This window comes from Gymnogyps californianus, chromosome 4, assembly GCF_018139145.2.
Source record: "Gymnogyps californianus isolate 813 chromosome 4, ASM1813914v2, whole genome shotgun sequence".
NCBI classification, from domain to species: domain Eukaryota; kingdom Metazoa; phylum Chordata; class Aves; order Accipitriformes; family Cathartidae; genus Gymnogyps; species Gymnogyps californianus.
The window spans coordinates 42968474-42990065 of NC_059474.1; the positions used below are offsets into that span (position 1 = coordinate 42968474).

The following is a 21592-nucleotide window of genomic DNA, read 5'->3' on the forward strand; positions in this document are numbered from 1 at the left end:
CTAGACACTAACCTACACACCTGCAGTGTAAAGATGGCGTTGTGTTAATTACTGCTTAGATATCAAATTATGAAATAAAGTATTAAATGGAAAACACCTTCTTACTTTTCATTAAAAGCATTCAAACAAGGTACGTGTTCTCAGATCCAAGGATCTCTTTTCCTTAAAAAAGCACTAGATAATGCAACTGTGGATGTTTTGTTTTTTAAACTAGCGTAAGACTATTTTTTTTAACCATGTCAAAGTAAATCAGCATACACATCCTGCATTTGCTTCCAGAAAGTTAAAAATGGTGTTTCCAAAGAAAGCAGAATAACGCTACAGTGTTGTATGTGAAGGAACCTCTCCCCTGACTCCTCCATACAATTACAATTCATTTTTAACTATTTATTTTGATCAGTTAAAAATATTTTAGGAGAAATCACAACTCCAAATCTGTTCTGTTTTTAAGATTTATTAATGTAAGCATCCCAAAAGTTTGGCAGTAAGGTTCGAAATAGCCTGTTTCCTCCTAAAATGCTATTAAACAAGTCTATTACATGAATGACAGTATCTAGCATGTTACTAATACAACTTGAGTCCATTTCATGAAAGAACTCGTTGCAGAGCACACTGATAAAGGTGAATGGCCTGAACTTTGAAGATCTTCTGAAGAAATCAATAGAGAAGAGGAGAAAACCAGGTTATGATGGGGAGTGGAAAGGACAGTTACGATACATATTGAGACTACTTTCTTGTTAAGCATATATACACTGATATAAGTGTTTTAGATACGAGAACTTTCACTTTCCATAATCCAAACAACTGCAACACTACACAGCAGTAGCACAGATACACTTGTGTGAGTATAAAAGGAATATACATCAGTGCTCACTTTTCTGTACAAGTACCACCATAAGCACTGTTGTTCTATTACGAATATATCTACACTGGAAAATCGCTTTAAATATGCTAGCATGCAAAAAAGGCAATACTGTAAAAATGTAATTTGGGTGACGGGGAACTATTCCCACTCTATTAAATTACTGTTTCCTTTCCAAGTTATAATACTGTTGCAGGACTGCAGGTATCAATGAAATGGTGCTTTTTAAATAGCATTCAAGTCGTTCTAGCTGACGTAACTACTTACAAATTTAAAGTATGCACATATTTGTATGCATTACTAGATCAGACCTTAATTCCTACATCCAACAAAAAATATTTTCCAAGTATTGCTATATATCTCAAGTACCCGTCTATGTCTTTCTCTGTCTTTGCACTTCTCTCGAACCCAGTCAATGGTATGGAAGTCATCGTATGTTCCTACTCCAGGAATTGGTTCATCCAGAAGATCCAGTAAATGTGTTGAACTGTTGATACTTCCTCCATTTGTCATTGTATAATGAGTTCCTGTGGCAGAGGAAAGACAGGAATGAATTAATTCTGCAATAAACAAAGTATTCTAACGTTCATAACACTACAACATATAAAATTTCTGAACAAGTAATTAAGACACTTCCCATAATATGCATATTTTACTTCATTTAGGTCTCTCAATGTTGCATGTCACTATTTTTTTGTCAGTCATCTGTAGGTTAAATTTGCACGTTAGTGACTTTGTATTTCCATTGGTTAAATATGAATGTACTAGTCAAATTGTTGTTCTGTTTTGTGTGCAGACTCCAGAGAAACTTCAATAGAACAAAGTGGAAAAAATGAGCAGCTTTGACACACATTTAACTTGAAGTTTATTTCAGTTTATGAACTACCAGAGGAAAATCTGACTGCAAGAAAACAAAACCAGATGATTAGACATAAAGTTCACAGCACTTCCATAAGTTGACAGTTATTTTTAAATAGGCATACCATTGACTACCAATCTCTTCTACATGTCTAACCCAAATCTAAAATACATTATCAAGAGATTATCAGTGCAGCTAAAAAGTAATAGAAAGCCAAGCAAATACTTTTTTTTAAAATTTTTATTTATTTATTTCAGGTAACTCACAGAACAGCCCTCAGTCACGAAAAGTTGGAAACACTGTATAAAGAAAATGTCTTCTACTAATTTTTCATCACTAGCTAGTTCCTTCACAAGCAGCTTGCATAGCAGCATCCCCAACAGTATATCTTTTAGTGATCAGAATAAAAAGAGCAAGAGGAGTACTGAGAATTTTTTCCTCTTCACAAGTGATCAAGGAAGTTTTATTTTTTTAAGCTTTCAAATGTCATAAATTCTGTAATATCTTGGCTTTTTTGAGCCTTATATTTACAGACCCCAAGTATAATTTGCTGCTGGATGACTGCCTAAATATAGCATGCCCACCATTTGCCTACCCAACACAAACTGCTTCTGCAACAGTAATTGCTATAATGGGAACATTAATAATGAGGTTAATATAGACAATGATTTAAAGAGTGATTACTCTCACTCGTTTGACTAAGAACAAAATAATTTGGCCAACAGCATATGGCGTACCACAATAATCTGGGATGATTAGGCAGGTGGAGTGTTTTCTGAGTTGGGTTTTCTTGTTTGGTTGGTTTTTTGAGTTTTTTTTAATTGCAGGCTCAGCTTCTTGATGTTGTCAGCAGAAGTTTCCAACTTATCAAAAAAAAAAAAGAAAAGGTCTTCAAAGGGCCGACCTGTAAACTTCCAAATGCTACAAATGCCGAGTTCACCAGCCCCAGCTCTCACCAACTGACAATTAGATTTATACATAGGTAAAATGTGCCTTTTCCCTTTAAATTTGTGAAGTCTGAGATCTACCAGAAGCAGTGTGACACTTGGCATTATACTCGGACCCAAAGGTGTGCCTCAGCCATCTATTGCTTGAGAGGTCTCGTTTAGGCCTGCTATATAACACAGTGTTTATTTGGACATTTTCTTAGTGGTGAAAGACAACACACAAGAAAATAATACAAAAATTCCTATTAAGACAAAATGCAATCTAAAATTGTCAAGATACACAAACTACCATTCATTACATATACACATTACATACAGAAAAGCTTAAAATTCTATAAAATTCTATAAAAAGATTACTTTTTTTTTTTAAATCTTAAAGTAAAAGAAGAGAATGCAAATGCAGGAGGCAACTCCTCAACAATGCCAATACCATTCTCTCATGCTAGCCTGGCTGCTGTCTTTCTTAATGCAGTTTTTTTCCCCAGTCCATGCCATATTAAATTCTCCCTCATCTATCCACCATAGCTAAGCCCTGTAAATCTCTTCCCAAAGCTGCTGCTAGTCTCTCTTAAAGCAGATGTAAAGAAGCATTACCTACGCTTCCATGAATAAAAGGCTAACAACAACAATTTAAATCAGATTTGCTAATAGAGGTGATTGTGAAAACCTTGCTTCAGGACAAGGGGTTCAATTCTCTTGCCATTTCCAATTCTCATAACTAGAAAGGAAGTCTAAGATACATGCCTGGCTAGCTGAAAGGGCAAGCTGATCTTGTGGAAGAGGTAGTAACAAAATTCACACTGTAATGATTGGTTTAGCTCTCAAAATCAAAAGAATAACAGAATATATTATGAAAATGTTATTTTTACATGAAATTAACCTCCTCTGCAAAGCAAGGGGACATAAATTAAATTCAGCCAGAGTTTAATTATTAATCTCCTACAAAGTTACAATGTGATCAAGCAGTTTCCTGAACCTGAGTGATCACGGTAGGACAAAAGCTTGCCTTTGCCCCAGGGGAGTTGGTTTTATACCCTGCTATATATGAAGCAATATCAAGCTATAAGGAGCATGCAATCCTATGCCACACAAGGCAAAGGAGAGTTGAGAGTTATAAACGCATCACAAACAGCAACAGACGATTTTATGCATATCACAAGGTTCTGAATTGGAATTCTCTCCAGGGAAACCATCAGATACAGCACCATACTCCTTGCACCAGACCCCAAGCAGAACTTGGAGTAGACTACAAAAGAATGGTCATTGCCTGGGTACAACAAAAAAACCCACTGAAACTGTGTCAGGTTCCTACTTTGCCAGCATTTGCTGGCACACCAGTACTGGAATTACTGGTGTAAACATTACAAATAAATTATTATGTTATGATGGGGAGGAGACACAGAACAAGAGGTGAAGCTGAAGAGGTGGTTTTGTTGAATAAAGAGCTGCCGTGAACGCCTAATGCAGCTGAATAGCTATAATCTTGTACCAAGTGAGAAACAGGCAGCAGTGATACCCTGCATTAGTGTGTGGTAGAAAGACTGCCCTATAGAGGACCATGAAGAGGACAATTGTACGAAATCTGATGCTTTGTATTTAAGATACATAAGTCTGACAGCAGTGGGAGAGGACATTCTCCAGCTAGTATTATGATCTATGTAGCATATAACTATTCTAAAGGAGAATTTAGAGAAATATACCTTTACCAATACTCAACACTTTTTCAAACTTCCACTTCCCTTTCTTCCCTTCCTTCTCTAGCATTTCACACAGTAAGATGCTCCTTCCAGCTATGACGATAATGATTCTCATCAGCATAAACACATGCAAATTCTCATAATTTATTGCCAGTTTCATAGAAGTGTTATTAAATTTATTTTCAACTCAATAAATTTTGTTAAAGTCCTTACCGTAATACAGATTCTTCATCACAACATTCTAACCTCCAACCAGGAAATCATCATTACCCTGATAAATTGTAGCATTTAGCAAATGTAGCCTTCTGGACATTCCCAATGTTTAGAAAGTATTTCCCCTTCCTTCCTCCCCCTTTTCCCCAGTCCTCAAGTTTCAAGACTCTTTCTCAGGCTACAACTCAATGCAAGTGCTTTTCATCAAAATACAAGCAGGCTTAGTCTAAAAAACCGCAACAAGCACTTAGCACACAAGGTATACAGGCACAGCCTCTAGCTATGGTAAGAGAACACCTCCATTTTCCATATGTACAAACCTGAGCCATTCTGCAGCTGTAAAGAAAGTAAAGCCGCCTTTTTGTTATGTATCAGTTTGCTTAAGGCTTTATTAGACTGGGAAGCAGATGGTAAAAGTGGCAGGCAGAACTTTTATTATTACTGTTATTCCAAACTAACCCATGTTACTACAGGGAAGCAAATAGTAATATACTGATCCTCTCAGAGGCTCAATACAACTCACAGGAATCCTTACAAAACAAATTCAACGCAATCCTTCCATACTTTGCAAAACTAAGGTAGCTGGCATCGCTTTATTAGCACACTCTTCTCCAACAGCATCTTTAACAATCCTGTATTCTCAACACATAACTAGTGAGCTGCTGCAATCACAGACTGCTAGCTTGCAGACAGTAAGCTTCTAGACAATAAAAGCAACATGCTTCTTCAGAGAAAGGAGATTGTCTCTTTCAGGTGATTCAGACACTGTAGGTCTTGCCTGAACTACCTTCTAGGAAGGCAGCTGACTTTTGTTATCCTTCCATGCATGTAATTCCAAGCCTTCAGCACAATCCTTTCTCAGCAAACAGCTCTGGTAGTGCTGAAGAACTGCTTCAAGTGAAGTTGTTTAAAAAAAAAAAAAAACAAAACCACCACCCAACACAAAACTAATAAAGAGTATTGCATCATGTTGAAAGAAAAAACCTGTAATAAGCATTAAGGTTAACAGTAACACACTGTACTTTGGGACACCTGACCAGAATCAGGTACAGCAAAACCAAACAAAAATGCTACATGGACAAAACTGGAATAAGAGAAGTAGATTCCAATACCACAAAAAAGCTCTCATCTCTGAAGAAGTGGGGGGTTTGTTTGTTTGTTTAATGAGAATGAAAAAACCATAATCCAAAATCGCTTGAGAGGACACTATGCCTGATAGAAAAAGCAGTCCTTACCATATTGCTCTCCTTCATTTCCCTCTGAACATGAAGTTATAATGAATGGCTATTAGCCCCCAACACTGATCCAACCTCCTGCTTTGCTTAGCTAGTCCCTCCTGACGTAAAGCAGGAACAAAGAAATTACAGAACTAATATTTTGCTATACTCACACAAGTTGTTTTATACATTACAAATTCCTCCTTGCCTTATGTCCCCCCCTGAGGCAAGGAATATCTCTTCTTTCATATTCTATATATGTGCCTCATACAAGCAGTCTTCAATCTTGATTGATGTTGGAACAGTGATAAACATGACAAAAAGCTGATTTATGTAGATTACACACAGTATTTTTCAGGTGCCATGCACAGCATTTTCAAAGGCTGCCTCATGTCCTCTAGTCATGATCCCATACTCCCTTGTCTTTTTGCGATTCAGTAGATTTCTTTCAGATTTGAAAGCAACCCTGGTCAACATGCAGCTGATGAAAGTCGTGGGTTTTTAAAGAAAAATACCTGTGAAGTTTTTAGCTGGTTCATTTAAAAAGAAAAAGATCACATCAGCAAGGACTAATACCTTTAAAACACGAGCAGGCCATTACTGACTATTCACTAGGTTACAGTTCAAAAACTTTCACGATAAAACATTTTAAAACACTAACAAATCAAAACATGAGTTGCCGACATTCATATGCTGTTGCATTTTTCACTTCACAGATCTCTCGGAACAAGTTCCCAGTGAAGGAACCCAGTAGATCATAAAGACCTTCAGGGTCCTGCTATCCTGTCCCTGGTATGAAGAAATGAAGAGCCAATGGGCCTGGGTTCTCACTTCTTCTTGGTATTCTCTCTTCCGGGGAGGCAGTGGGTTCCAGTTTTCACATTCTGTGATTTAAAAATCCCACTGAAAGTACACTTAAAACAGCTTGAGTTAAAGAAATGTGGGAGCTAGTGCTTAACAGTTATCGAAATAGTTTCACACAAGAAAGGGGTTTTGCAACATACTTGATGCTCAACTGTTCAACAATCCTTCCTGACTCTTTTCTTGTGTGCAGTGTTCCTTCTTTTCTCATAAAAATAAGAGAAACATCAAGATTTAAGACAAATGCTGCATCCTGGGTAATCAGATGGTGCACGACAGATCTTTATGTGGTTCTCCACGATGTGATTATCTGAACAATTACCCAATATCACCTAGAGAACAAATCCACGTAGCTACAGCCTCCATAGAAAATAAGGTACAGAACTGAGACATGAACAGGCTCAAGAGGGTGGCTAGCAGAGTTAACGGGACCATAATTTTATGATAAAGTTTAAGACCCCTTCTATATGCTATACAGCAAATGATATACATCTTCTGAACGCACAGCACAAAATACACTGCTGTCTCAAACTGACTATGTATCAGCTTACTCCATTTTATGACATGAGACGTATCTCTCAGGACATACTTACACAGTGAGGCTGAGCTGATCTAACAGATTACTGCCACCCAAACAGGAGATCTTGCTCCCCCTATTTCTCCCTCCCATTCTTGGTCACACACTCCCACTCTCACCCTTGGATCAGCTCTGTCACCCTTGGATCTGACTGCACAGTAAACCAAGCAAACATGCTAATCCAACTAAGCAGACAAAACTAACAAAAAAAAAAAATCCTGCCATTATACAGAACCGGAATCAAGCTTCTGTACTGTCAGACAAGAAACAGAGCCAGTGCAAGAGCAAGAACTAAGAGAAGAGATGGAGAACAACAAGCAAGTTCACCCCCTTTCACAGCAACAAACCATCACACTAGTTATACTGAAATATATAAATGCACCCTTGGGGTCTTGTTAGATTTTTATTATGTCTTTCTGCCGGAAACAATTCAAAACTTCAATATAAATATTAATATCCAGACACTATACAGTAATATCCATTTCACAGAGCTCAAAACTCCCAAAGGTGGCTATGTTTAGAAACATTTCAGAGTTGTGAACACAACAACAAATAAACAATGTCAATATTGGAGTCAATGGCAGAGCAATAATAGGACCCAAATTCTCAAAGGTATTTCTCTACAAGCTATGTAATTGCTAACTTAGAGCAAGAATACACTAGTTTGCTGCTCCTTACACATCCCTTTTTCTAGACAGGGCACAACTACACAGTATTCCCCTCAGCAGCCGTCCTTCTGGCTGACAGAAGTGCAACGTGTTTCATTTGCGCTACTCCAAGCAGCATGAAAGGAGGGGAAAAAAAAATAAATGCACCTCTCTGAACGAAAACGAAGCTAATCAGTTTACACCAAAGGCTGGAATAAGCTCTCCCTGACATGACCATCCAAACCTGCTGAGTGTTAAAATCAGCAGAGGCTGTAGCTTTCCGGAGGCCAGATACTAATCCAAGGCTTTGCTTCACCCGTGTGTCCTTGGGTATTAGGTGGCAAGGGGAATGGAGGCGGGGAAGCAACCTGAATGCAACGCACACCATAAGGATAATTTACACTTGTAACAAAGAAGATTTGTATACACAAGGTACGTGTTGGTGCCTCAGCTTCGTTCTGTCTCCATATTCAGACCTCAAAATATGAGGTTTTCAATTAAAAAAGACAAGAAACAATCATCAGTTCATTTAAATTTGTCTGTAACCACTCAAGAAGAGTCATTAAGCACTATTGTCTTTTCCTGGCCAGAAGTAATTTTTAAATTTCAGAATCAGAAGCAGAGCACATCATGCCAGAGTGCTATCATTTGCTGCCGTTGATGATTAACAATTTTAAAGTCTTTGTAATCAAGTAATACGTTCCCCTTTGTGTGTAACTACGAATTTTCAGCCTCTGTCTTCAGCTGGCTCTTCTAAACTGCATCAAAGGCTTACAAGCACAAATTAGTCTCTGCATTAATCAAAATGCATACAAAAATGACAAAACTATATATACACGAACTGAAAAAAATCAGCTGGAAAAAATCTGATAGGTGGGAAACAGGAAGACTCAGAACAAGCTTTGAAGAACAGGGGAAAGAAATAAAATGCTTTACCGAAGTACTGAGTGATAATCCCCTCCTCTCCATTTCTTCTGCCAAAAAAAAAAAAAATATCTGGGTTTAAAAATAACCTTTAAAAAAGTAGGAGTTAAATGAAAGTTGAATAGTAGCACCTCAGAGTTAAACCAAGACTTTTGAAGACTTGTGTCCACTGCAAATGTACAGGAATCTGAGAAGACAAAGCAGAGGTCAAGTATTGCTCAATGTGTATAGCATAATTAAAAAAAAAAGAACATAAATAGCTTTGGCTTTTTACTTTAGGTGGAAGAAACACTTCTGTTTCTATGATGCAGTAGAAAAAATGGCTTTATTATTACAGATTTCTTTTCTTGTAGTCTTAAAGGCAGAATGGACTATATTTATTTAGTTACGTCTACAATGAATAAGGAATTCACATATGCAAGTAAAGAGTTATGGGGATCCCCACACTACTAAATTTATAACCTAAATATAAGATGAACAGTGCAGGAAAAAGATGAGAAAAACAAAAGGTATAAAGATATATAAGGTTAGATAAAGCAAACATTACAAAAGGGAAGTAATCTATCATCTAACAATGGCCAGGGCAGTAAGAGTCAGAACAACAAAAATTTAGATAATCAGATTTCTAAGCGCTGCTGCTGCATGTACGTAAGAGCTACTTAATTATACGTTGTTTTGGAGGGCAAAGACAGGATGCAACAAAAATAATAATTCTGCTAATATGATTATCCCAACCAGGCCACATTCAGGCCCAAGGAGGGCATAATCTTGGTTTGTTCATTAGCTTTCTAATATCTCAGATAACAGTACATCTCCAAATGATTTCCAGAACTGAGAAATGCATGCCTAATAGAGAACCTTAGTCATACAGCACATACAGACAGATAACCTGTAACTACCTACAAAGAACTGTAGTTATATCTCATGGTACTTTCTGTTAATCACCAAAGTCAAATATGCTAAACTCATAATTGAAAATCCTTATCCCCCTTTTATACTAGGAACCTTAAAACAAAGTGCAGCAGAAATTCAGTGCTGTAACCATGCTGAGTTTCTCCAAGTCATACTTCTTCTCAAAGCACTCAGTGTTAGACAACTATAATGATCTTGATCACATTTTCTGTTATGAACCTGTAATTAGTCTAAAAATTAATTTTATTACCCTTCCTCTGCTACCAATAAAATTTCAGGGTCAAACTCTAGCTCTGAGCACATGTACACAACTTTCACACCCATTTACTTCAAAGGTCACACTGAGAATTTCAGTCTTTAATAGCTTTTGATTTATTACTAATTCTTAAACAGAAGAGGACCATAAGCAGAAATGCAACCTAAAATACCAAAGTATAACCTTTACCACTTAGAGGATCTGAACTGGCTCAGTATGCATCTGACTCAAACTCTTCCTAGGATATTATTAAATATCCTCTGCCCCATAGCTTATGATAACAGGTGAAGCTGGGCGGGCGTGGAGAGGTTTCCCCAATGTTACTGTTACTAGTATAGTCTAAGCAATAGGAGTTGCACCTACATGCAGTGGTGATTGGTGCACAATAAGTGAAATTGAGAGTTATTTTGTCTCTCAAAAAAAACTAGGTCTACTAAAACTAAGTCATCAGTAAACTTGGTGTGCTCTTTACATACTTAATTTTCACATCTCCTGGCTACTGACTCAATCGCAGATTATTAGTGGAACAGCATTTCATTAATTTTGCTTGAGGACTTCCAAAATCTAAAATGTAAGATGTGCTTATGTATATGTAACAAATAAAAGGGAGCTAACAACTCTCATGCTTGCTGAAGCTCAAGTTTTGCTACTGGTAGCCTGGCCACTATATATGTACTGCTATTGCTCAGATTTCACATTTTTAAAGAATGGTAAAATGAATGCTTATTTAGGAAAAAAAGGGGGCAGGGGAATCAGAGAGTGAGCATATCTGTGAATGGCTGGAAGACAAGCAAGATACTGACAATATGGAACTTTCAAAAGGGTCCAGCTAGCAAAAACGATGCAAAAATAAAACCAAGGGCAAAGAATTGAGCAACACAAATAATTTATTTACACAACATATATTCCAGCATATGGTTTATTATACAAAAAATTCTTATGAAAAAGTGTATATGTCAGTTACTTATGATCTATGGAATCCTAAATCAGGACTTTAAAACCTTTTCTGAGGGGAGAAGTAGTACTTTTAACTCTTTTAGTTACCAGAGAATGGAGTAGAAGTGAACTGTGTTCCAGCAGTTTTATTTCAGTGTATCAGGGAGGATAATGAGGTCTGGAACAATGCATTTGGCACCACATAAAGAGAAGTCTCAGGACAGAGCAAGTTAAAGGAACTCCCGCTAGGAAGTATTCAATAATATCTGTGTTTTTTTCAAAGAGATAATGATGAGAAATCAACATTAAAAGATAAACACAATTAATAAATACATATTTTAAAATCTTTCCATTTGATGTTTCACGGCTTACTTGCACTGGAAAAAAAAAAATTTCTTAATGCAAACCAACGGGTCAGGCTTTTAATAATAATGTATTTCATCTCATTTCAGCTCATTGAACGTTAGTAAAGGCCGTTAATTAAACCTCAAAGACCCCTAATGATTTAAACAGTCATTTCATCGTTGCTGAGGTACGGCCACTTTGGGTGAGCCACTGCAGTCAATTAGTGCAACAAATGCTTTGATGTTACAAAGCAGTTTTGCATGACGTGAACATTACTCTGCAGGCCAGAAGAGCTGTCAGTATGTAAGGGAAAAAATTCCACAGGCTTTAACAATTAAGCTTATTTTCTCAAAATACCTTTATCCATTTTCTCTTAGCTTGTTATTACAATGCTCTGAAATCTACATGAGAGGAAAAAAGTATCCTTTCCTAGTCTCACAGATAATAAAGAAATGTCAAGAGTTTACTTTAAATTTCTGGTTTTGTCTGTTAGCATTTTAAGCCTTATTTTGATAGCTAGATGACAATAACAGATTCCTGTGGTACTGTAAATCAGCAGGAAATACCCACAAATTTTGATGAAATCTATGGAATAAACTGGTCTGGAGACTCAGTTTTCTTATGAGTCATATGCACTTGACAAATTAAGATTTGCAAGAGATCATGGTAACACTGTTGGGGTTTTGTTGTTGTTTGTTTTTTTTAACCTAAACTCACTATAGCAAACCCAAGAAGCACCAGCAACACTGGTTTTGAAATACAGTATTAGAATATAGGAAGTACAATCCCCAACAGAATTCAATGAAACTGCAAAAAGTGACAAGTCACAACTGGGAATTCTCTTGCTCCTAGCACTGTCACCACAACAGGAGCACCTAGTTGAACCCTCGACTGTTTTCATTACAGTATTTGTAAACTGTATGTTTAATAGCAATACTCCGTTGTGCCAGACACCATTTTGCACTGCAAATATCTACTTTTTGTACTGTAAAATCAACTAAAATCTGGTAATTTCCAGAAATATACAGCTGATCACATTTCAATGTCTAACTATAATTTGCAGAGTTTGAAAGTGTAATATTAGGGCTGTTTTGCAGTTTTCATCTTTAAATCTATCTACAAATCTAAACTCACAGAATGACTGAGGTTGGAGGGGACCTCTGGAGGTCGTCTAGTCCAACCCCCCTGCTCAAGCAGGGCCACCTACAGCCAGTTTCCCAGGACCATGTCCAGACAGCTTTTGGATATCTCCAAGGAAGGAGATTTCACAAAATCTCTGAGCAACCTGTTCTAGTGCTCAGTCACCCTCACAGTAAAAAACTGCTCCCTGATGTTCAGAGGGCACCTCCTGTGTTTCAGTCTGTGCACATTGCCTCTGGTCCTGTCATTGTGCACCACTGAAAAGAGCGTGGCTCTGTCTTCTTTGCACCTTCCCTTCAGGTATTTATATACATTGATAAGACTTCCAATTCACACCTTACAAATGTTCTAAGAAAATACCATCCTCAATTTCTCAGAAGTGATTCTAAAATCTGACTTAGAGAACTATCCAGCACTTGCTATATAATAATGATCTGGGCAGAGAAAAATTTGCTTATCTTAAAATAAGCCATATTGGAACTTGTTGATATACTTAACATATGCTGAAAAACATTTTAAGAATCATAAAAAGACAACAAATAACTAAAACACAGATAAAAATGCTAGATGAACATAAAAAAAGTGTGACCAAATTTATTTACAGAAGTAAGAGTTTACAAGGAAAGGTGAAAGTAAATTAACATGGTGAGAGAAAAATAATTCATCTTATGTAAATCATATCTTTATTCTCAGCCTACCTCCTCTCTAATGCCATCACCAGCAGCCATAAATGTTGATAACTTTCTAATTTTAGATTAGCCAATTGAAACAAAACTAAAGTGAGAATTTACCACATTCACTGTTTTTAAACACCAAAGTGTAACCATCAAATTCAACTAAGAAGAGAGACTTATATCCTCAGAATTTGAAGGCATAACTTTAATTTATTCCTACTACAACTTCCCTCAGTACAAAACCAAATCTTTATAGAACGTATTCTGCTTTAAATTTGCAGTAAGAAACAAAAGGCAAGCTCAAAAGAGGATTTTTTTTCCCCATTGATAACACTGTTTTCATTTTAAATCTGCTTCCTTGCAAGCAACAGCGTGAAGAACCTACCACAAAGCTCCAGTTTCTTAAGACCTCATCAATATTGGCTTAACTGACATATTACAACCGTATAGCTGTCCCTTCACATATCAAAGACGTCAACAAAGAGTCAAGTCTAAAAGCACGTACAGAAACTTCAAAGCTAGACAAACACTGTTCCTATTCAAGTTAGTGAAAGGCATGAAAATAGCCTACTTAATAAACTCTTGCCAATTTGGTCATGGTCAGTCACAATCACAATTTTGGTTTTTTTTGTGCACGAGATGGTTTTATTGATTTAAAAAAAAAAAAAAGAGAGCGAGAGAGAGAGAGAAAGGAAATACTGTCACATATCGAAGATGGAGTCACAAGCCGATGAGATGTGAAGCAGGACTAATCTGCCCACAGAGAAAACAATCACTGACAGCACAGGAACCAGCCAGAACTGAATTCTCCTCCTACAAAAGGTATCAGGCTGGCAAAACAAAGCGACGCGATAATTAACAAGCCTTTACACCTCTGCTTCAAATCTGAACAGCAGTCTCACACATCCAGATATGCAAACAAGTATCTCAAACGTAAATTCGGCATACCTCGTTTATGCAACTCCCTGAGCGGAATGCCGTCTCCACCCCCCCCATCGTAGGGCAGATACGGATCAGAAGAGACGTCCATGGATGTGACGAACCCGAAGCCCGTCTGCCGGCTCAGAAGGGCCGCGGCATTTCTCACGCAAGGGCGGCCGCGGGGGACGCTGCCATGTTTGACCAGGATCCGGCCTGCGCGCCGCCGCCACCGCCACCGCCGCCTTGGCGCAGGAGCCGGGCGCTGCCCCGCCGCTGATGTCAGCGCGGGGCGGCCGCAGCCGCTGCCAGTGGCTGCGCGGGCGGCGGGCGCGGCCCCGCTACCTCTGCCTCCCGCCCCGCCCCGCCCCGCGGGGGACGCTGCTGCTGCTGCTGCTGCGCGCCGCGGCGCTCGCTGCTGCGGGTTGTTTCACCTACACCGGAAAACGCAGCCCCGTATTTAACGGCTGACGGGAAGACGACGGAAGAAAAGAGCCCGTTTGCAGCTTACGGGAGAGGTACAGCCGACCGGGGGCACGGGGTTCCAGCCCCTCTCCGCCAACACTGCCACTGCCCCCGCCCCGTCCTACGGCTTAAGTGTCAAAGGGAATCGTCATGGGGACAGACATCGGAACGACGGAAGAAGTTCACCTGCGCACGTGAAGCTGCCGAAACCGCCAGCCTTTTCAACAAGTGAACGGGGGTGGTACCGGCTCAGTTAAAAAGGCAAACCTGCAAAAAAAGATATTTGCACTTATTTTGTTCACCTTTCTGGAGCCACGCCAGCAGAGACTCTTTAACAGTTATAATCGCATTTTATTTGGAAGGGAAAATTCATGTATTACCATTGGTGGGGGGGAAAGCCTGTCTCCTAGTAATTTTATTTACTCTTTTCAAACATCAAAATGAAGAACAATGTAACAAGCTAAAAGCCAACCGCTTTGCTCCACAGGGTTAGCTTACCTCGCTTTCACCTCCACCCCCCCATTCACGTTGTAGAACTTTCAATTCTACAGCAGTGAACGTCAGATTTGAATATATGTAATCAAAAACATTACAGCAAGAATTTAATTACATATCTAACTAAAATGGTCTGGTGTCTCCAATGTTTTTGCGATGATTATTCTGGTATTACAACTGCATAACATCTATACTCATATTAAAAAGGGGGGGGGGGGAGGGAGCAAACGTAATAAACACAAGTCCATACTTAAGCTTGCATTACTCTACACATTGACAAAATGCTCTGAGTCCCTTAAAGTCACAGACTCAAAATAGGCAACAACCCACATGAATGTTAACCAAGGCGTTCACGTGATACATCGTCAAACAGTGACTGTTACAGCTTTGGCAAAACCCAAGCACTTCAAATAACTGGTATCTAAAGACAGGAAATCTTAAACTGACTACATAATTGCTTGCATTTGAAACAGATGTTATTATATGTTGTATCCCTATATTATTTTATGTTTACTGTATGATCTTGTACTGGTCCTATCTTGCAATTACTGATAAGAAAACTATTTTACATGAGATTTCCATAGTTCAGTTGTAATGAAATACGTAAGATGTGCATATTGGTTCTCCTTTTCTTTCCCTCCAGCAAATAATACAAAATTATTGTTCCCTGATCCGTTATTCTCAGTCATTTTAAGTGTTCTGCTTCAGTCAAATGTGTCATACATTAACTACACTATCACTTCAGTTGCAGAGATTCATTTTTGTCAAACTACATAAAGCAAAAAAAAATATGCTCTCAGGAGCTGAAGATGGATATGCAAGTCATTAGACATACTGCCTCAGTATAACATTTTAATATATCTTATACATGTATGTGTGTATACACACAAACACATGGTTTACATAACTGAGAGGTCCCAGTGAAATGACTGAGGCTATTCATGCTTAGCAAAGTTGAGAATACCACGTCTGCAGCACCAAGGCCCAGCTTCAGTTTCATTTACACAGGACACAAGGAAAGGAATTGATTGTATTATGTATGCTTTTTCACTTCTGTATGACAGACAGACAGACAACTATTTTATTTTTCAAATGCATTAGTTTCTTAAATAATTTTCCAAGTATGTTCTTAAGGAAGTTCTTTCTTTTATAAGCCAATGCCAATGTTATAAGCTGTGTACTGTAAGTGATCTTTTTAAGCACAGAGTAGGTCATAAAGAAATATTACATTTACTTCACAGACCTATATGGCTCCAATACAAATGTTGAGAAAATGCTGGTATCTCTATCGATGGAAAAAACAAGTGACAATAAAGGGAAAAAAAAATATGGGCATATAGCAAAATATATTTTAAAACCTTAAAGACTACCTTATCTCCAAGACAAAGGGAAACCTTGAGCCACAGATACTCAGTTCCAAAATACTGGTGTCTTCTACTAAGTTAGACGTCTACAGACATCTCCATTTCCTGTCATCTATACAAGGAAATGTTTTCTGAAGAGTGGCCTCCTACAATCACCTTTTCAACAAGAGCAACTGAATCTTTAAGATCTTGAATATCCAAAAGTGGTGTGATTTTCAGAGCCATTATGCATCCTCACCATTTATTTTTGCCTGTGAAAAAACAAATGTACGCACCTCTGAACTTTAAATTATCCACATTACTTTGATTTAAGGAGAAGTGCAACGGAAAGCCCCAAGCACTCTCAGCTCCTTATCTCAACAGCACCTGGAAAGAGTCTGTAATCTTATTGTAAGGGTCTAAATAAAAAGTCATTCACAGCAGGAAGAAATACAACAATTTTTGTAACCTGAAGAACTATTACAGAATGAACTGTTAGTGCATTTATTATATGTCGATTACAGAAGACAACACTATAAATTCAACTCCATATTTGAGAGAATATGAAATAAAGGATATAAAGGACTTGTATTAACACAGTGTGAAAGATCACCGCTAGTTTAAGAGTTTGATGTGGTTACTGAAGGCCTGGAATGTCTTAGAACTGATAATAAAAATCAGTTACAGCAAAGAAATGGCTAACTTGTCGGCCTAAACTTGTTCGCTGGACTAAGGCACATGCAAAATTTCTATACAAGTCTAAAATTCAGTCCAAGTTGGAAAAGATAAAGGGTATAACTAGTTGGAGGGCATATCTGATAAACTTTAGATATGAGGGAAAATAATGACAAGAAGTCTGCAGTGTAAAACAGATTCAACTTCCTATTTGCTACATAAAATTTCAAGACTCCACCTCATATTAAATTGCAACAGCTCTTCCAAAGTCACTGCTTACAGACTGGCTGCCAAATACAGTCCTTTGTCTAGTCTTAAAACGCAGAACAGTCATTTTCCCTTCTCAGTTACCAGCAGCTCGTGTTCTCATTGTTCATAACCACTACCACTGTGTGTATTCCCTTCCCTACAATACCATGAAAGATGTTTTTTTTAAGCAAGAGAGACAAAGAAAGATACTATGCATGCTAACCTGACCTAGTTAAGCCAGTCCTTTTTTTAATATCTAAAAGTCTATACAATTTAATTTTTCCAAATTACTCTTTTTCTACCTGGTCTGAAATAGTGTCTGACTTTAACTGTCTGAGAATTTTATATTCAAAAAAGTATGTCAGTTATTTCTGTTGTGAAGTTCAGCAAATTCCAAAATTGTAGTTAGTGAAATAGTGTCTCTAGGTAACTAGGTATTTTGGGTATTATATGTAACATTATGAACACTTGTTGTAAGGCCTAAACTTAGTTTTACAATAGCCTTATTTTCAATGACTGAGAACCCCTTAAAATGGCCAATTTAGTACATAAAGCAGCTCATATGTAAACAGCAGGTTTGTACAGCAGCTTGCTTTCAAGGAGATTTCATCACAGTAATTATAGACTAAGGCCTCAATCCCAGAAATCCTCCATGCCCAAGTAACTTCACACATCTGAGTGCTCCCATTGTTCTCAACAGGCACATACTGTTGTTAACCATCACTTTGATGCATCTGTCTTTGCAGAAAAGGGCTTTAAGTCCATTGTTCTAGAAACATCAGAATGTATACGGGTGACACACCTTTAAAGCATACCAAGAATGAAGACAGACACCTCAATCCTCCCTCCATACCTTATCTTTTCCCTTTTAGGGAGAGAGAAGAAACACATTCAAGATAAAGTATCTGAAAATATAAGAACAAGTCAGAGGTTAGACAAGTCAGATACACCCAGGGAAAGGTGTTTTGAGGTGACAGAACAAGGCCAGTAAAAAGGAGTATCACAGAGGTATGACGGCCTGCTTACCCAAGGTTGGAGGGAGGACCTTAATTCTGAAGCACTATTCCACCATTTCATATTAAAAAGTAAGCTAGGTTTAAGGAAGACAGCCAAGCACCTTGTTAGATATAAACCAAACATATGCTCTCAATTCCCTCAATTATTTGGTTTATTTTGGTGACAGAATATGTAATTTCATTGCACCAGGTAATGAAAATTAAAATTGTGTCTTTTATGAAATTCAATATGCAAGATTGGGGATGCTGAATGATTTAATTAAAGTAACAAGAGATGCCAAAAATGTGTCTGATAATTACAACTGTTAGTGTGACTGATGCAAAAGATTTTGTGACTCTTGGCTGTCATTTTCTTTCCTATTATTATTCAAAACTAAAGCTTCTCCTTCAGCAGAGCTAGAAGATAATGTTCTTTTGAAAAATGCTACGTAATAGAGCACTCCGACCATCTCCAACCATTCTGAAAAGAATTTAACTCATATGCGCCCTCAGTTGAAGGTTGGGCATGAAAGCATCCATTTACAATAGGGTGCCCAAAGTATACACAAAATGTCTCAAAGCCTACTGTGTCACATTCCTCTTCCTTCCATTCCTTTTCTTTCCAGCTTTATTCTCCTGCCTTTTTTTTCAATTTCTTCTTTCATTTACCCTTTTCTCAATCCATGCAGCCAAATTAAGCCCAGGTCTAATCCCTCTACCAGCTTGACTTCTCCTCTTACTTAACTCATCCCAGTTTACTGATCTTGCAGCCCCTTCAGTCGGACTTTGTTCATTCTGACTTTGTTCATTCTGCATAAAATCATACAACTTTCTCATCTGGGTCACACAGAGCCAGCAGTGGGAACACTAAAGACGATAAAAGAAGGACAAACACCCTTCTCCCATTTCTGGTACCCAGACATGGCCCAGGATGAAATAACTCAAAGATGCAATCACAGAAAAGGAGAAGGAAAAAAAAAAAAAAAAGAGAGAGAGAAAAAGTTCAATTACATATAGCTTCAAATTAATACACAGTAAAAAAAAAAATTTAAAATCTTAAATTATGGAGTCCCAAACTTCATTCATTCAGCAGCATTATATAGAACTCTGTGCCTGATCACAGTGGTGTTAGCAAAAGGCTCCCAGCTCTGTATCAGGCTATATACAGAAGACTCCATTAAGCTGTTTCCATTGCCACCTCAAAAGCCTCAATGAGGCAGACAGACAATGACAGGAAAAATTTTAGACTAAATATAATGTAAAAGCAGAAGAAAACAAATTTATAGCATATGCTGTTGAGTAGTTCAAGGCAGATGGGGTTTAAACAAAACAGGAGTCAAAAAACCCCAGAGGAATGTGCTTAGCAGTAACACACAATAAGATTTTTTTCTATTTGCATTTTATTATACAGGAAAAAAAATAGCTTCTTAATCACAGTTTCTTTTTTCATAATCGTTTGTTTCCCACAGATTAGCTACTTAATTTTGCTCACAATCATTTCACCCAGCAGAGAACACTTTATTCCAGGATCTAGGCTAATAAGCTTGCTTCTTCACTGGCCACCCACAGGTTCTTGGAATTATGCTTCTACACTATTGTATAACTTCCAATGGTGCTTTTACTCACTGTCCAGACACAGAAGATGGTAACTGAAGGCAAACCCAGCCAGCAAACAGAATGCAGTAGAACAGGTCATATAGCCACAAGCATGTTGTGTAATCAATTCTGAGACTGACTTCCCCCCAGGGTAGCTGAACCTTCACTGCGAATCACTGAAACAGAAGTAAAGGCTCCCCACACTGCCATGCAAAACTTTAGGGCAGGAGAAGAAAGAAATAGTCAGAAAAAAAAGGGGAAATAATGAAATCATGATGCAACATTAACGCCTAAGACCAAAAATAAACTGGAAAAAAACCAAGTGTTTGCTCCCTAAAGACTGCTTTGACATCTTGGCCCAAAACACTGAACTCAAGACTACTCTCTTCAGTTTTCTTTTCACTTCTTTCTGGGGTTGTCCATCACACTCTTCTTGATCTATAACCCAATGATGCTGGAAGAAAATGCTTGACATCAACACACTACATATAGCTATCAGCTGTGAGAGGTGAGGTTTTTCCTTTGGTTTTTTTTTTTTTATTAATTGTTCAGCTTTACACTGACGTTAAAAATATCTACTTTTACTGTACTGATCATGCAAGGAGGACTTGGAAAGAAAAGCAGGCTATTTTCTGCAAACAAGTTGCTTTCTCTGATTCTCTAAGAGCCTCTTACCTACTTTCTATCCTTTTTCTGTTCTTTTTCTTTACAGGGTAGGCTTTTACTAAGAAAGTCCTGCTGCATTTTCACCTCTGCATATGTATCCCTTCCTCACACTCCAATCTGCTAAAACTGTAGTTATAACTCATCAACAAGAAGATTTGGCATCCTTAGTAAGAAGCAATTCTGGCTTACTTAGCAGCTTTCCTAAAGTTTACTTCTCCCTTTTCTAGGACTAGTCAAAATTCTGCTACCGAGATAATTTTATTTTTCCTCTTACCTAAAAGCCTATTTCCTTATATGCATTATCTGCTATATTGCCCTTATCCTGTTTTAGGGTTGTTTATTTTTGGCCACTATTTCCAACTTGCTGTTCAAAGTATGTGCAGGGGATAAAATTACAGCACCAACATGTATTCCTCCCTAGATATACGATATATATTAAGCTTACTTTCTATCTTCAAGAATATTACATCTTCTCCATAGATACATAAGCTGTGTGAACATCGTGCCAACAGCAATTTTGTATGTTGTTAATACATAATACTATACTATGCCAGGCATATTTGCATTCCGTGAAACTATGAGCTCAGTACTTAGTAGTGGTCAGAATAAGGCTTGCTACTCTATTTCCATGACATGCCCATCTTCCAAATACTATGTGAAGTTCTGATCCCTCCCTTAAGTTAGAGATATTAGAAAAGGTTCAGAAAGGAGCACTGAAAAGGATCCAAAGCATGGGATAGCTGCAAGGTCCAACGGAGCAAACCAGAAGTCCTTAATGTGGAAAAGAGATAACTGAGGAGGGAAAAAAATAAGTAGCAATGGAAATCAAATTTTCACCATCTGTTCTAATAACAGAGCTGTTAAGATACTTATTGTTTTAGAGGATCAAGACCACTACAAACAACAAGGGCAAGGACAAGAAATTTTTCTTAATGAGTATACGTTGTATGCAGGTATAGCAAAACTTAAGCTATAAACAGTTTGATACCTCACACTGGTGATTAATAAATATAACTGCTCACTGATTTGCTGTAATTAAGTCACTGCTCTGAATCCGTGATTCTTTCCTCTGTCCTCTTAAAAGTGGGAGAGGGACAACCACCTTTCGCAGTGACAGCACCAT

General features: G+C 37.8%; 1 protein-coding gene across 4 annotated transcripts in view; it reads right to left on the reverse strand.

The window, feature by feature from the left end:
* Positions 1-21592, reverse strand: part of CLCN3 (chloride voltage-gated channel 3) — a 72894-nt gene that overhangs the window by 28434 nt on the left and 22868 nt on the right. For 2 of the 4 annotated variants that reach the window (XM_050896011.1, XM_050896013.1), the window contains exons 1-2: positions 14016-14097; positions 1232-1389 (exon numbers count right to left, since the gene is read on the reverse strand). In XM_050896011.1, coding sequence (XP_050751968.1) covers positions 1232-1389; positions 14016-14097 — 240 coding nt within the window. Of the gene's footprint in view, positions 1-1231; positions 1390-14015; positions 14098-21592 lie in introns of those variants that run through there. The other 2 variants (XM_050896010.1, XM_050896012.1) reach the window with 1 other exon arrangement.